Source organism: Haliotis cracherodii, unplaced genomic scaffold (assembly GCF_022045235.1).
Source record: "Haliotis cracherodii isolate W230 unplaced genomic scaffold, xgHalCrac1.p SCAF_19, whole genome shotgun sequence".
NCBI lineage: Eukaryota > Metazoa > Mollusca > Gastropoda > Lepetellida > Haliotidae > Haliotis > Haliotis cracherodii.
The window spans coordinates 16,357,807-16,376,269 of NW_027266274.1; the positions used below are offsets into that span (position 1 = coordinate 16,357,807).

At 47.6% G+C, this 18,463-nt stretch overlaps 1 protein-coding gene and 1 pseudogene across 1 annotated transcript; one reads left to right on the top strand and one right to left on the bottom strand.

Annotated features, from left to right (window-relative positions):
• Positions 1-1,445: 1,445 nt before the first annotated feature.
• LOC139467154 (uncharacterized) lies at positions 1,446-12,194 on the bottom strand (annotated as a pseudogene).
• Positions 12,195-15,594: 3,400 nt separating this feature from the next.
• Positions 15,595-17,887, top strand: LOC139466994 (uncharacterized). The gene is made up of 2 exons (XM_071248700.1): positions 15,595-15,604; positions 17,133-17,887. Exons 1-2 carry the CDS (start codon positions 15,595-15,597, stop codon positions 17,885-17,887), a joined length of 765 nt encoding a protein of 254 aa, XP_071104801.1.
• The last annotated feature ends 576 nt before the right edge of the window (positions 17,888-18,463 follow it).

The following is an 18,463-nucleotide window of genomic DNA, read 5'->3' on the forward strand; positions in this document are numbered from 1 at the left end:
CACCCCTCGCCAACCAACCATGTCCCTGACACGTCTTCATAACCTACCTCCCCAACCCCTCCACCCCTCCCCAACCAACCAAGTCCCCGACACGTCTCCATAACCTACCTCCCCAACCGCTCCACCCCTCCCCAACCAACCATGTCCCTGACACGTCTCCATAACCTACCTCCCCCACCCTTCCACCCCTCCACCCCTCCCCAACCAACCATGTCCCTGACACGTCTCCATAACCTACCTCCACAGCCCCTCCACCCCTCCACCCCTCGCCAACCAACCATGTCCCTGACACGTCTCCATAACCTACCTCCCCCACCCTTCCACCCCTCCACCCCTCCCCAACCAACCATGTCCCTGACACGTCTTCATAACCTACCTCCCCAACCCCTCCACCCCTCCACCCCTCGCCAACCAACCATGTCCCTGACACGTCTCCATAACCTACCCCCCAACCCCTCCACCCCTCCCCAACCAACCAGTCCCTGACACGTCTCCATAACCTACCCCCCAAGCCCTCCACCCCTCCCCAACCAACCAAGTCCCCGACACGTCTCCATAACCTACCTCCCCAACCGCTCCACCCCTCCCCAACCAACCATGTCCCTGACACGTCTCCATAACCTACCTCCCCAACCCCTCCACCCCTCCCCAACCAACCAAGTCCCCGACACGTCTCCATAACCTACCTCCCCAACCGCTCCACCCCTCCCCAACCAACCATGTCCCTGACACGTCTCCATAACCTACCTCCACAACCCCTCCACCCCTCCACCCCTCGCCAACCAACCAAGTCCCTGACACGTATCCATAACCTACCTCCCCAACCCCTCCACCCCTCCCCAACCAACCAAGTCCCTGACACGTCTCCATAACCTTCCTTCCCAACCCCTCCACCCCTCCCCAACCAACCACGTCCCTGATACGTCTCCATAACCATTACCTATACCTCACACGTCTCAATAACCTACCCCCACCCTACCCCTCCACCCATCCCAAAACAACCATGCCACTGACATGTCTCCATAACCTACCACTCCGCCACCCCACCTCCAACCCCTCCACCCTCCCCAACGAACCATGTCCCTGACATGTCTCCATAACCTACCTCCCCAAACCCCTCTACCCCTCGCCAAAAACCATGTCCCTGACACGTATCCCTAACCTACCCCCCCCCCCCCCCCAACCCCTCCACCCATCAAAAACCAATCATGCCCCTGACACGTCTCCATAACCTACCCCCCTTCCCCCCCCCACACACACACTTTCTATTACCATTAGCTATACCCTGCACGCGTCCATTACTTACCCACCCACCCTTCCCCTCCCCCTCCACCCCTCCCCCCTCCACCCCTTTCCCAACCAACCATGTTCCTGACACGTCTCCATTACTGACACCACCATCCCCACCACCCCCCCATGACCCACCCTATTGTTATCATAGGAATTTACTGACGACCAGTAACAATTATCCTAATAATTTCAACACTGCTGTGTTGGTCCATGGATAGTCTGACTGCGTCTGTGGGAACGCTCAGCACCTGTAAAGAAGACACGACAGCATGCTTAGAGGGTCCGTACATTGTTGTATTAAAGGTTGATGTACAGTGATATAAACGCCCGCAGCTTGGACCCTAGGGATCACACGTGATTAAGTTACAGGTCGATGTTCAGTGATGTAAACGCCCGCAGCATGGACCCTAGGGATCACCCGTGATTAAGTTACAGGTCGATGTACAGTGATGTAAACGCCCGCAGCTTGGACCCTAGGGATCACAAAAGATTGAGTTACAGGTCGATGTACAGTAATGTAAATGCCTGAAGCTTGGACCCTAGGGATCACCCGTGATTGAGTTACAGGTCGATGTACAGTGATGTAAACGCCCGCAGCTTGGACCTCAGGGATCACAACAGATTGAGTTACAGGTCGATGTACAGTAATGTAAATGCCCGCAGCTTGGACCCTAGGGATCACCCGTGATTGAGTTACAGGTCGATGTACAGTGATGTAAACGCCAGCAGCTTGGACCCTAGGGATCACCCGTGATTACGTTACAGGTCGATGTACAGTAATGTAAATGCCTGAAGCTTGGACCCTAGGGATCACCCGTGATTGAGTTACAGGTCGATGTACAGTGATGTAAACGCCCGCAGCTTGGACCCTAGGGATCACCCGTGATTAAGTTACAGGTCGATGTACAGTAATGTAAATGCCCGCAGCTTGGACCCTAGGGATCACCCGTGATTGAGTTACAGGTCGATGTACAGTGATGTAAATGCCCGCAGCTTGGACCCTAGGGATCACACGTGATTAAGTTACAGGTCGTTCTACAGTGATATAAACGCCCGCAGCTTGGACCTCAGGGATCACACGTGATTAAGTTACAGGTCGATGTACAGCGATGTAAACGCCCGCAGCTTGAACCCTAGGGATCACACGTGATTAAGTTAAAGGTCACTTCTCACTTCACTTTAAAAAAATGTTTAAACATCAAGGGCATTGAAAAGTGGTGGCACGTTACATTTAGATTACTTCAACAAGATACTATTTCTTTATATTTTACCGTACTTATGATGATCCCAAAAGTGCATTGTCTACTCACTCACACCAATCAAAGAAACAGGTTAAAACTGTGAACATTTCAACATATAAAACATATGAAACTAACTTGACAATGTGGAATGAACCAACTGGACGTAGGAGATGCCGCGTCGTTCTTCGTCCATGTTTTTATCCACTTCAGGTTGGAATCCCGGAACCAGATGCCATTCGTGAGAGTAGGAAAGGAGGGGTTTATTCGAATCTCTTCAAAGTAAAGAAACTGACGTATCCCTGCCTGTTGACAAGAAAACAGTTTGATACGTTATACAGTGTCTTGGTTGCAGGCTAACCTATAATGCAAGCACACTTTGTAAGTAACCATCTCTGTTGTAAAAGTGTCTGAATGTAATCATTTCGGTTTTAAAAGTGTCTTAATGTAATCATCTCTGTTGTAAAAGCGTCTGAATGTAATCATCTCTGTTGTAAAAGTGTCTGAATGTAATCATCTCTGTTGTAAAAGTGTCTTAATGTAATCATCTCTGTTGTAAAAGTGTTTGAATGTAATCATCACTGTTGTCAAAGTGTCTTTATGTAATCATCTCTGTTGTAAAAATATTTGATTGTAATCATCTCTGTTGTAAAAGTGTTTGAATGTGATCTACTCTGTTGTAAAAGTGTTTAAATGTGATCATCTCTGTTGTAAAAGGCTTGAGGAATTAGGAGATGAACCTACTATAGTTTCAATTTTGAACTATGATTCCTGTGAATAATATTATAAATCCCAACGTTGAATACAGGTATCGAATCTGTATATTACTGTGGCAAAATAACATCACACCGCTTCTTAGTAAAGAGGTTATTATCTGGTCTGGGATAAGGTTAATATTTATAACAAAATGAAAGGTCATGATGATGGACCAGTGGTGGTCAGTGTTAATCCGTTTATACCCTAACGCTGCCACACTTAGAGAACGCACCTCACGGCAGCTTTGGTTAAACCAATATTCGTAAGAAGATCAACAATGCATCGTAAACAATAGGTTATAAATAGTTTTAAACATCATAACATGAAGGGGAGAGAGTTTTTATATCACTGGCAGAGAGAGAGGCTGGGAATGGGAAACTAAATTCTATGCACTAAGAGATTCATTGAGGGTTCATCTTGATGAGACAGTAGTCCTTGAAGCCTGCCACATATGTAACAGTATACCCCTGCTGGCCGACAGGTGGGTGCCACATATATAACAGTATACCCCTTCTGGCCGACAGGTGGGTGCCACATATATAACAGTATACTCCTTCTGGCCGATAGGTGGGTGCCACATATATAACAGTATACCCCTGCTGGCCGACAGGTGGGTGCCACATATATAACAGTATACTCCTTCTGGCCGACAGGTGGGTGCCATATATATAACAGTATACCCCTGCTGGCCGACAGGTGGGTGCCACATATATAACTGTGCACCCCTTCTGGCCGACAGGTGGGTGCCATATATGTAACAGTATACCCCTGCTGGACGACAGGTGGGTGCCACATATATAACAGTATACCCCTGCTGGCTGACAGGTGGGTGCCACATATATAACAGTGTACCCCTGCTGGACGACAGGTGGGTGCCACATATATAACAGTATACCCCTTCTGGCCGACGGGTGGGTGCCACATATATAACAGTTTACCCCTGCTGGCCGACAGGTGGGTGCCACGTACATAACAGTATACCCCTGCTGGTTGACAGGCGGGTGCCACATGTATAACAGTATACCCCTGCTGGCTGACAGGTGAGTGCCACATATATAACAGTATACCCCTGGCTGTCACTCAATGCGTGTGTTAGGCTTGCTTCAGAACCTTAATTTTTCATGGGCGGTCCGCACAGTTTCCGTTTCCGTTTATATGTTTTACTGATGTGAAATGTCCCAGGACTGGGCAACAAGCATATGAATGAGTGAGTGAGTGAGTATGGTTTTACGCCGCCTTAAGCAATATTCCAGCAATATCACGGCGGGGGACGCCAGAAATGGGCTTCACATATTGTACCCATGTCGGGAATCGAACCCGGGCCTTCGGCGTGACGAGCGAACGTTTTAACCACCAGGCTACTCGACCGCCCCACAAGCATATGAAGGTGAAATGTAGATGTGTAATAGAATAGATTTGTGCTACATATTTTGTTGTATCTACTAACTGAGACATATTCTGTTTAGATTTCCAATGAAGTTGTCGAGTGACAATGCAGTGCAAGCGATAATAATCACCTCAATCCACGGGGCTGCATCATCCAACCTTGGCTTCCAGGGAAAAGCATCCCCACCAATTGCTTTCTGTGCTGGATACCTGAAACATTGCATACACCTGTCATACAGTGACCCTTACCATATACTAAAGAAGATTTTGTTTATTTATGAATGCTTTCTTTTTTAAGTGTAAGGGATTTCCGGTGATGTGATTGGATTTTTTACTGCTCATATGACCCGTTCATTTTTCACCGAACTTCAACAAATAATGTTAACAACGTATAAACTACACAATTTTTGACCGGAACTACTTTTTGGTAAATCCCTCAGTTGAACAGTTCTCGGCTGTCTCCCCTGCTAACCACCAATGAACAATAAAGTAACATTTTATTCACACACCGTTTTTTATAAGACACATGTTTAACATGTGTGCGTTAATTCGAATGAACATACTAACAAGAATGTACTGAGCGTTTATCGTCTGCTGTTCTTGATCGCAAATCAACATGGATCTCTTCGCACATTTTGAAATAAAAAAAGGCCTGCTCGGGGACGTACTGGTGAACAACATCCGGAACTGAGCAAAGTTTTCAATCTGTTTTTTTAATCAAAGTTTACCCGCTCACGGTACGTCTTCCAGTACAACTTCAATGTCGCGACAACCTTCTGAGACAGTTTTAAGGCCCTCGCGATGAAGGACTTACAAAGCTCGGCCAACCTGACAACCTGTACTCCCCCTCCTTACTCGTCACCACCCACCCCCATCCCCCCACCCCTCAGTTCTGATTTCCCCAAGACTGAAAGAGCAAATATACATTTCAACACAATCATGCCGATATTATATGAATGTTAAAATCGGTAGCTCACCTTGATATATTAGTTGCTGTGCATCTGTATTTGGTGCAGCAGTATGTGTTGGTGTGCTGTTTGACAGTTCTCGCAACCTCCTAATCTGAGGCCCAACGTCACTTGGCACGATGTGACAATAACCCAACGTGGCTCGGCACGATGTGTCAATAGACCAACGTCAGAGGGCAGGATGTAAAAATAACCCAACGTCACCGGGCACGATGTGACAATAGCCCAACGGAACTTGGCAGGATGTGACAATAGACCAACGTCAGAGGGCAGGATGTAAAAATAACCCAACGTCACCGGGCACGATGTGACAATACCCAACGCCACTGGGCAGGGTGTGACAATAGCTCAAGGTCAGTGGGCACGATGTCACAATAGCCAAACGTCAGTGGGGACGATCTGACAATAGCCCAACGTCACTGGGCAGGATGTCACAATAGCCCTAGGTCAGTGGGCACTTTGTGACAATAGGCCAACATCACTGCGCAGGATGTGACAATAGTCCAACGTCAGAGGGCACGATGTGACAATAGTCCACCGTAACTGGGAAGGATGTGACAATAACCCAACGTCACTTGGAAGGATGTGACAATACCCTAACGTCAGTAGGCAGGATGTGACAATAGCCCAACGTCAGAAGGCAGGATGTGATAATATCCAAACATCACTGGGTACGGTCTGACAATAGCCCAACGTTAGTTGGAACGATGTGACAATAGCTCAACGTCACTGGGTAGGATGTGAAAATAGCCTAACATCACTGGGCAGGATTCGAGAAGAGCCCAACGTCAATTGGAAGGACGTGACAATAGCCCAACGTTAGAGGGCAGGATGTGACAATAGCCCAACGTCATTGGACACGATGTGACAATAGCCCAACGTGACTGGGCAGGACGTGACAATAGCTCAAGGTCAGTGGGCACGGTGTGACAATAGCCCAACGCCAGTGGGCAGGATGTGACAATAGCCCAACGTCATTGGGCACGATGTGACAATAGCCCAACGTGACTGGGCAGGACGTGGCAATAGCTCAAGGTCAGTGGGCACGATGTGACTAAAGCCCAACGTCACCTGGCACGATGTGACAATAGTCTAACGTGACTGGGCTTTTTGTGACAATAGCCCAACGACACTAAGCACGGTGTGACAATAGCCCAACGTGACTAGGCAGGATGTGACAATAGCCTAACGCGACTAGTCAGGATGTGACAATAGCCTAACGTGACTTGGCATAATGTGACAATAGCCTAACGTGACTGGGAAGGATGTTACTATTGCCCAACGCCACTTGGCACGGTGTGACAATAGCCCAACGTGACTAGGCAGGATGTGACAATAGCCCAACGTGACTGCGCACGCTGTGACAAGAGCCCAACGTGACTGGGCAGGATGTGACAATAGCCCAACGTGACTTGGAAGGATGTGACTATTGCCCAACGTCATTTGGCACGGTGTGACAAAACCCAACGTAACTTGGCATTATGTGACAATAACCCAACGTGACTAGGCAGTATGTGACAATAGCCTAACGTGACTTGGCATTATGTGACAATAGCCCAACGTGACTAGGCAGGATGTGACAATGGGCCAACGACACTTGGCATGGTGTGACAATAGCCCAACGTCAATGGGCAGGATGTGACAATAGCCCAACGTCACTGGGCAGGATGTGACAATACCCTAACGTGACTTGGCATTATGTGACAATAGCCCAACGTGACTGGGCAGGATGTGACAATAGCCTAACGTGACTTGGCATTATGTGACAATAGCCCAACGTGACTGGGAAGGATGTGACTATTGCCCAACGTCATTTGGCACGGTGTGACAAAACCCAACGTGACTTGGCATTATGTGACAATAGCCCAACGTGACTAGGCAGGATGTGACAATAGGCCAATGACACTTGGCATGGTGTGACAATAGTCCAACGTCAATGGGCAGGATGTGACAATAGCACAACGTCACTGGGCAGGATGTGACAATAGCCTAACGTGACTGGGAAGGATGCGACAATGGCCCACCGACACTTGGCACGTTGTGACAATAGCCCAACGTGACTAGGCAGGATGTGACAATAGCCCAACGTGACTGGGCAGGATGTGACAATAGCCCAACGTGACTGGCCAGGATGTGACAATAGCCTAACGTGACTCGGCATTGTGTGACAATAGCACCACGTGAAAAGGTAGGATATGACAATAGCCAAACGTGACTTGGAAGGATGTGACAATAGCCCAACTTGACTTGGAAGGATGTGACTATTGCCCAACGTCATTTGGCACGGTGTGACAAAAGCCCAAAGTGACCGGGGAGCATGTGACTATTGCCCAACGTCACTTGACACGGTGTGACAAAAGCCCAAAGTGACCGGGGAGCATGTGACTATTGCCTAACGTCACTTGGCACGGTGTGACAAAAGCCCAAAGTGACCGGGGAGCATGTGACTATTGCCCAACATCATTTGACACGGTGTGACAATAGCCCAACGTCACTTGGCACGGTGTGACAAAAGACCAACGTGACTGGGCAAGTTTCACATCTCTCTTCAGGTCTACCGACCCAAAGGAAACTTTAATATGATTAGAGAATTCTTTTTCGACCTACCGACCTCCCTTTTCACTATCAAAATTAATAAAATAGAAACATTCCACACCCTCTGCAGATTGTTAAATTAATGCAAATGCCATTGTTAACGTAATGCAGACATCAGTGTTTAGTAATGTTATTGGCGTCAAAGCGTATCAGGCCTCTTGAACTGGTGTATTGTGGACTCTCTCTACCTGGGCGGCCTCTTGACACGATGTATGGTGGACTTTCTCTACCTGGGCGGCCTCTTGACATGTGGTATGGTGGACTTTCTCTACCTGGGCGGCCTCTTGACACGATGTATGAGGGACTTTCTCTACCTGGGCGGCCTCTTGACAAGGAATATGGTGGACTCTCTCTAACTGGGCGGCCTCTTGACAAGATGTATGGTGGACTCTCTCTCTACCATGGCGGCCTCTTGACACGGAATATGGTGGACTCTCTCTCTCTCTACCTGCGCGGCCTCTTGACACGGAATATGGTGGACTCTCTCTACCTGGGCGGCCTCTTGACACGGAATATGATGGAATCTCTCTCTCTACCTGCGCGGCCTCTTTACACGGAATATGGTGGACTCTCTCTCTCTACCTGCGCGGCCTCTTGACACGGAATATGGTGGACTCTCTCTACCTGGGCGGCCTCTTGACACGGAATATGGTGGACTCTCTCTCTCTACCTGCGCGGCCTCTTGGCACGGAATATGGTGGACTCTCTCTCTCTACCTGCGCGGCCTCTTGACACGGAGTATGGTAGACTCTCTCTACCTGGGCGGCCTGTTGACACGGAATATGGTAGACTCGCTCTGACTGGGCGGCCTCTTGACACGGAGGAGGTGTACTCTCTCTAACTAGGCGGCCTCTTGACACGGGAAAGGTGGACTCTCTCTGACTGGGAGGCCTCTTGACACGGAGTATGGTGGACTTTCTCTACCTTGGCGGCCTCTGGACATGAATAATGGTGGACTCTCTCTACCTGGGCGGCCTCTTGACATGGATAATGGTGAACTTTCTCTACCTGGGCGGCCTCTTGACATGGCGTATGGTGGACTCTCTCTATATGGGCGCCGTCCTGACACGAGGTATGGTGTACTCTCTCTACCCGGGCAGGTTGTTGACACGGAGTATTGTGGACTCTCTCTACCTGGGCGGCCTCTTGACATGAATAATGGTGGACTCTCTCTACCTGGGCGGACTCTTGACATCAATAATGGTGAACTTTCTCTACCTTGGCGGCCTCTTGACATGGTGTATGGTGGACTCTCTCTATATGGGCGCCGTCTTGACACGAGGTATGGTGAACTCTCTCCATCTTGGCGGCTTCTTGACACGGAGTATTGTGGACTCTCTCTACCTGGGCGGCCTCTTGACATGAGGTATGGTGGACTTTCTCTACCAGGGCGGCCTCCTGACACGAGGTTTGATGGACTCTCTCTATCTTGAAGCCATCTTGACATGGTGTACGTTGGACCCTCTCTACCAGGGAAGTCCCTTGAAACGGGGTATGGTGGCCTCGCTCAATCTGTTCAAACTAAACATCTCTGCAAGCTGGGTTCCAAGACTCCTGATCAGAAACGTTCCAGGTTCATTTTCGCTTCTGTCGTTTTGAAGCCGCCCCAGTTGGTCTTGATAAACTTGATGGGTTATATCTATTGATGCGTTTGGGTGACACAAGTCTTCTGTTACCAATGCAATTCATGCATTGAACATTTTCACCAGTATTAGGACCGCCTGATTGCCACTTGTTCTCAAACGTGAAGAAAGACTGTCTGGCGACATCAGGGGGATCCAGGCAACCCCGAGTATTGTTGTTAGAAGTAAGGGGATTATGTTGAACAATAATTAACCAGACATCCCTAGTTTTTCCCGAGTATGTCATCAAATATTTCCTTGGTTTGTAAACGGTGTATGTGCGATTCTGCAAAGGTGCATGCGTGTGTCTGTGTGCACGTTCGAGTATGTATATGAGCATTGGCGCGGTACGTGCGTTAGTGCGTGTGCCTGCCCGGAATTTCATATGCATGTATGTGCATATGTCAGTACGTGCGTTTGCGTCTGAATGCTTGTGTGTACGCAAGTGGTATGTGTGTGTGTGTGTGTGTGTGTGTGCGTACGCGTGTCTGTGCGGGTATTCGTATGTATGTCGCTGAGTGAGCACGTGCGTGGGTGCGTTATACCACCTCTTTACATTGGAAACTCGAAACTTGAGATTGCTCATTTAGATTCGAGTAAATCCTCCAAAACTATGGATGAATCCATGTGATGGGAGTATTTTCCAATGTTGATATTAAGTTATTTACACTAGAAATTTCCGATATGCGCTTCTGATTCTAATCCAGCAGGGCTGACAAACACGTACCCATCCGCTTCCGATGAAGCGCCAATCGCCTCTTGTACCATCGCGTCCATGGCAATCCGGACTATGGAAGAAACAGTAATAAGATACAAGACATTACACACATTTCAAAGTGAAGCATCTTCCCTAGGCAAGGGAGCCAACTAACTACAAACGTTCAGTTTCAATCGTTGCCGGCCAGGGTGGAACCGGGACGTTTGTATTCATTGACTGTGAACCCCCTTGTCTCATTAAGCATGCTCAGAACATATATCAATATGTATCATCCAATGGGTTCAATATAAGCGAGTAGATTAAAATGCATACACAACTACCTCGCGTGCAGCTGCGTTGTTACGAGTTGTATACATATTTGTTTGTTACGTCACACCTACGTGTTTGTTTGTGACGTGACAAAAATGTGTTTGCTACGTGATTCATACACACTTGTTTGTTACGTGACATCTACGCGAAGAAGGGGAGCGCAATTGGTGCCCATGGGGATGCCTACTTCTTCCCTTCATGTTTCACCCTAACATTTTACACAAATGAAAAAAAGTAACATCTGTCCAGTTACAATTATTGTATATAGTTAGGAACAATCTGTCCAGTTACAATAATTATATATAGTGAATGATAACTTGTTCATTCACAATAATTATAAATAGTGAAGAACAATCTTTATTGTTCGTCCTTCGACCCGGAATCGTGTCCACAATAACTGTTGTTAATTCCAATGCAGCTGTCACCTTTGTCAGTGAAAAACCATGTGTTTACTCACAAGAGTCATAACTGTTTTGTTTAAAGAAAATGTATTGCAAAAATTGAAATTAGGCACAAGTGAATTTTATACGAGGCCTTCTCACATGGATGTACCCAATACTAGAACTGTAAGTAATACAATGAAATAGTGAATGTAAATGACTTTGTCACCGTTCAATATCAAAATGTATCTCGGAGATATTCTCGCCGTCTTCCAGCAATAACACGGATACAGATAAATGTGTCTGGAACCCGTTTTAAACAGATCAATACTTTGGTCATGTATTGGCGTTAAATATAATAAAATAGGTTTCACTCAAACATACTTATCGGGATATGTATTGCATTGTTTCAGCCTCGGTGTAAAGTCTGCTTGAGTCAACTTCAAACAGCAATAAGTTTTCTGTTCAAATTGACAATGCAGATATAGATTAAGTTTCACGGAATAAACGAACCGACACCACGTATGTGACAAATATTGAACACCAGAACGCTACATGCCTGTCGTGTTATCCCATCAATTTGAATCTATGAGGTGCAGTAATCGAGAATTCTCACCTAGGGTATTGTAATACACATATCCCGGTCCAGCGACAAGCAGCCAGCTGCTGGGGTGAGTCAGGGGACAGATACAGTCTTGAGTGTCCTTGTTGTAGAATGACGTACTCACAATGACTCACGACAAACACTCCAGCAGACCCGTCGCAGTGCCCCGTCGTCTTATTGCTTTGTCGATCTTCTTCCCTTGATAGTCGGCATCTAAACGCCGGAATTCATCCACATTACATCTTGCCTCAGTTATGCCCCTGTCAGTGGCCATACAGATGTACAAAGCAGCTGTCCACACTGTCCAGTATCGGACCAACATGTCCATAGGAAGTTCAAGCTAGTTTCTCGACTGAAAGGCACTTCGGCTACATGCAATGCTCTGTCAAAGTAGTATGGATGACGGGCGTCAAGACTCGTCTCCAAGATACACTTGGATGTGCTGAATGGCCAGTTGTTATCTTGGACACACCCAGGTTCCTTGCCAGCACGGCTGATGATGGTTACATAATTAGTGGGTTTCAGGGATTGGCTGCTCACAACTCTTACACTGATGATTGACGTCAGCCTATATTGATCTCACGTTGTGCAGTCACTGCCATACTCCATTTGCGCCAATACTATTCATTATATTTTGTTTATCAAGTGGTAATGATATATTTTTTTATTATATACAGATTTTTGTTTTAAATGCAGCAAGGGGGGTTTGGGTGATCCTGGCACAGTCCGGCTGGTTAGGCTCGTCATCAGCTCAGGGTCCTTGCCCCCTCCACGATCGCCCTTGCCCAATCAGCGAATGAGACTTCTCTCGGGGAACGCTGCTTTGTCAAACCCACCGAGAATGAAAAGACTCCCAAAAAATGCAGCCTTCTGCATTACCAAGAAAGTCAGTAGGTCTGTATTCCTGACAGCAAACCCGGGTACTCACCATTCAGACATGATGTTGTAAAATACTCGAATTTGGACAATCAATGAAATTAGGCGTAATCAGTTCGAATTGAAAAATGTGTCCGATTTTATGGCCGCTTCTCTGCACACTTATAAAGCAGCACAGTCGCACTACTTCCGTTTAACCACCAATATAGCTGAAATCAACTCAACAGACGTGATCTTTTTAAAATCGGTAATTTGTCCGATGTATATAGTCCGGACTTTGCAGAATTTAGTGATAATGACCGCTACTCAGTCAAACCCACCCATAACTTTGCGGAGAATGTGAAGACTCCCCAACACTGGAACCTTCTGCATGACCCAGATTGTCAGAAGGGCTGTATTCCTGGTAGAAAACCCGACTACTCTCCCAATGTCAGTCAACAGATTGAGAGGTACCAAACCTAAGGCACCAAGGACAAAAGGGGAGTCGGACAACTTGCAGGCGTGACATTTCGAACGCCAGGTCCGCATTATTATTATTACTAGTAGTAGTAGCAGCAGCAGCAGACGCAGCAGCAGTAGTAGTAGTAGTAGTAGAAGAAGACAAAGAAGTAGTAGTAGCAGTACCATTAACAGTGGCTCTTTGTTGGAGGAGCTACATAATTATGTACAGGTTGCTTGATGTTTCATTGCTGGAGGAGAGATAATGTACAGGCATCATATTGTCTCATTGCTGGAGAAGAGGTGATATACACAGGTGGCATGGAGACTCATTGCTGGAGAAGAGGTGATATACACAGGTGGCATGGAGACTCATTGCTGGAGAAGAGGTGATATACACAGGTGGCATGGAGACTCATTGCTGGAGGAGAGGTGATATACACAGGTGGCATTGAGACTCATTGCTGGGGGAGAGATAATGTACAGGCGTCATATTGTCTCATTGCTGGAGAAGAGGTGATATACACAGGTGGCATGGAGACTCATTGCTGGAGAAGAGGTGATATACACAGGTGGCATTGAGGCTAATTGCTGGGGGAGAGATAATGTACAGGCGTCATATTGTCTCATTGCTGGAGAAGAGTAGATATACACGGGTGGCATTGAGACTCATTGCTGGAGAAGAGGTGATATACACAGGTGGCATTGAGACTCATTGCTGGGGGAGAGATAATGTACAGGCGTCATATTGTCTCATTGCTGGAGAAGAGGTGATATACACAGGTGGCATGGAGACTCATTGCTGGAGAAGAGGTGATATACACAGGTGGCATTGAGGCTAATTGCTGGAGAAGAGGTGATATACACAGGTGGCATGGAGACTCATTGCTGGAGGAGAGATAATGTACAGGCATCATAGTGTCTCATTATTATTATTATTATTATTATTATTATTATAATAATCATTATTATTATTAGTAGTAGCAGCAGTACTATTAACAGTGGCTCATTGCTGGAGAAGAGGTGATATACACAGGTGGCATTGAGACTCATTGCTGGAGAAGAGGTGATATACACAGGTGGCATGGAGACTCATTGCTGGAGGAGAGGTTATTTACAGGCATCATATTGTCTCATTGCTGGAGAAGAGGTGATATACACAGGTGGCATGTTGTCTCATTGCTGGAGAAGAGGTGATATACACAGGTGGCATGGAGACTCATTGCTGGAGAAGAGGTGATATACACAGGTGGCATGTTGTCTCATTGCTGGAGGTGAGGTTATGTACAGGCATCATATTGTCTCATTGCTGGAGAAGAGGTGATATGCAAAGGTGACATGGAGACTCATTGCTGGAGAAGAGGTGATATACACAGGTGGCATTGAGACTCATTGCTGGAGGAGAGGTTATTTACAGGCATCATATTGTCTCATTGCTGGAGAAGAGGTGATATACACAGGTGGCATGTTGTCTCATTGCTGGAGGAGAGGTTATGTGCAGGCATCATATTGTCTCAGTGCTGGAGAAGATGTCATATACACAGGTGGCATGTTGTCTCATTGCTGGAGGTGAGGTTATGTACAGGCCTCGTAGCGTTCTGAGGCGCTCATCAGGTCTTTCGTGACGATCGGCGGCGCTCTAAGGTGATACGATAGCGCTCTGATTACGATCTTGGCGATCAGGAAGCGCTCTGATTACGACCTTGGCGATCAAGTGACGCTCCGATGGCGATCTCGGCGATCAAGTAGCGATCTGACGGCATTCTGGGCGGAGCGTCACGGATCGCTGTGCAGGGGAGGTGACAGGCGGCGAACTTGACGATCATGGAGATCAGTAAGAGATCAGATAGCGATCCATTAACGCTTTTGGAGATCTAGCGCTCTATATGGCGATCCATGGCGCTTTGTAAGAGCGTCACAGGGCGCCGCTTAGTGGAATGGGGGTATAAGAGCGCCACAGAGCGCCGCTTAGTGGAATGGGGATATAAGAGCGCCACAGAGCGCCGCTTAGTGGAATGGGGGTATAAGAGCGCCACAGAGCGCCGCTTAGTTGAATGGGGGTATAAGAGCGCCACAGAGCGCCGCTTAGTGGAATGGGGGTATAAGAGCGCCTGAGCGCGCCGCTTAGTTGAATGGGGGTATAAGAGCGCCACAGGACGCCGCTTAGTGGAATGGGGGTATAAGAGCGCCACAGAGCGCCGCTTAGTGGAATGGGGGTATAAGAGCGCCACTTAGTGGAATGGGGGTATAAGAGCGCCACAGAGCGCCGCTTAGTGGAATGGGGGTATAAGAGCGCCTGAGCGCGCCGCTTAGTTGAATGGGGGTATAAGATCAAGTAGCGATCTGACGGCATTCTGGGCGGAGCGTCACGGATCGCTGTGCAGGGGAGGTGACAGGCGGCGAACTTGACGATCATGGAGATCAGTAAGAGATCAGATAGCGATCCATTAACGCTTTTGGAGATCTAATGCTCTATATGGCGATCCATGGCGCTTTGTAAGAGCGTCACAGGGCGCCGCTTAGTGGAATGGGGGTATAAGAGCGCCTGAGAGCACCGCTTAGTTGAATGGGGGTATAAGAGCGCCTGAGAGCGCCGCTTAGTGGAATGGGGATATAAGAGCGCCACAGAGCGCCGCTTAGTGGAATGGGGGTATAAGAGCGCCACAGGGCGCCGCTTAGTGGAATGGGGGTATAAGAGCGCCTGAGAGCACCGCTTAGTTGAATGGGGGTATAAGAGCGCCTGAGAGCGCCGCTTAGTGGAATGGGGATATAAGAGCGCCACAGAGCGCCGCTTAGTGGAATGGGGGTATAAGAGCGCCACAGAGCGCCGCTAAGTGGAATGGGGGTATAAGAGCGCCACAGAGCGCCGCTTAGTGGAATGGGGGTATAAGAGCGCCTGAGCGCGCCGCTTAGTTGAATGGGGGTATAAGAGCGCCTGAGAGCGCCGCTTTGTGGAATGGGGGTATAAGAGCGCCACAGAGCGCCGCTTAGTGGAATGGGGGTATAAGAGCGCCTCACAGCGCCGCTTTGTGGAATGGGGGTATAAGAGAGCCACAGAGCGCCGCTTAGTTGAATGGGGGTATAAGAGCGCCACAGAGCGCCGCTTAGTGGAATGGGGGTATTACTCCTGGTTGGAATGATCGCGTCGGAGTCTGGGACCTCGACTGAGTGAGATATTCGTGGTTGAACCGTGAAATGGTATCTCAGTAGGCCAGCACCATACAACCGGCATCAGTCGGAACTAGTTCAAGCAGACATCCACCCACGCACCCAATCACACACACGCGCACGCATACACAAAGGTCGCATTTCAAGGGCAATAACCCTTAACTCTTAATCCTTTAAACTCACGACAGTGGCTATTACTGATTCCAAACTGAAATAGTTAGAAAAATGATCTTTGGTGATAAATGTAATCACACCCTCCTGTTCAAATATATGAACACGAACCTCGAAGTTTTTTACTTTTATCGAATCGTGTTGATATCTTCGATATAAAGAGACGCTCCGCGAGATTTTCTATACCGCGTAAACAAACATGACTTCTGACTGATTGGTACGACATTGTCAACTCGCGTGAACGTACACTGCCAATCATTGCAAAAATTCAAAAATTCAAATGACTCACAAAATTAATATTGGCGACACAGACGGTCCTGGTCAAAGGTCGTCACGTGACTTCGTGTGTCACAACAACTCCTTGCCATACTAGGTTGATGTTTGATTTAATAGGGTTGTTTGAGGGATATTATCATTCTAAGGACAGATTATAACCAATTTAGCTATTGTGAAGGTGACGCATAGTACACGATCATCAGCATTTTCACTCTGTCTGTTCAACTGCCCCGGACATCTCGGTACTCCGCAAATCAAAATGCCATGAAGAATAACATTAACTCTTGATTAGTTTATGAACAAATTAAGCTTGAATTTTACTCCTAACTAATATCAGGAAGTCATAACACATCTACATCTACACCTACACCTACACCACCGTCAACCCAACTGTCCCATCCCCTACACCACTGTCAACCCAACTGTCCCATCCCCTACACCACCGTCAACCCAACTGTCCCATCCCCTACACCACCGTCAACCCAACTGTCCCATCCCCTACACCACTGTCAACCCACCTGTCCCATCCCCTACACCACCGTCAACCCAACTGTCCCATCCCCTACACCACTGTCAAACCAACTGTCCCATCCCCTACACCACCGTCAACCCAACTGTCCCATCACCTACACCACGAACAACCTAACAGTCCCATCACCTACACCACCGTCAACCCAACTGTCCCATCACCTACACCACCCTCAACCCAACTGTCCCATCACCTACACCACCGTCAACCCAACTGTCCCATCCCCTACACCACCGTCAACCCAACTGTCCCATCACCTACACCACCGTCAACCCAACTGTCCCATCCCCTACACCACCCTCAACCCAACTGTCCCATCACCTACACCACCGTCAACCCAACTGTCCCATCCCCTACACCACCGTCAACCCAACTGTCCCATCACCTACACCACCGTCAACCCAACTGTCCCATCACCTACACCACCGTCAACCCAACTGTCCCATCACCTACACCACCGTCAACCCAACTGTCCCATCACCTACACCACCGTCAACCCAACTGTCCCATCACCTACACCACCGTCAACCCAACAGATATGTGTTTTTCGTGCTATTTCATAATTGAGGTGTTTTATGCGATACGTAATGCTTTGTAAGTGCTCTTTGACACTCGAAATGTATCGCATGATAAGCAATATGTTATCTGTGCTATTTAACATTTGATATAGGTTCTATGATATTGTAACCCCTGCAACGAATTATTTTTTGGTGTTACTTTGTATTGAGCCTCCAGCTCAATCCCGATCCAAGATGAGCCCCTAAATGTAACCCCGTTATACGAGTTGGGACGGGAGTGGCCTGATTAAGGAAGGACAGAGATGAGTGTGCTGGTAAATTCTATATTTCGAGCAACAGCAGTGCTGGAAAGCCAAAATCTTGACAAATGGAATAGCACTGTTTCTGAAACAATTCTGGAATGTGCTGTTCACATTATATAGTAGAAACTACATTGAGTATCTTATTTTTAATGAATGCCTACCTGAAAACACTGCACTATATTTAAAGGAACTATTTTGCTGTTATAATTCATAGCACATTCTCACAATATGCAATGTTATATGTGACAGTTGATATGTGTTTTATGACATGCACTATTTTATATGTGGTGTGTGATATTTGATAAGTGTTATGGGACAT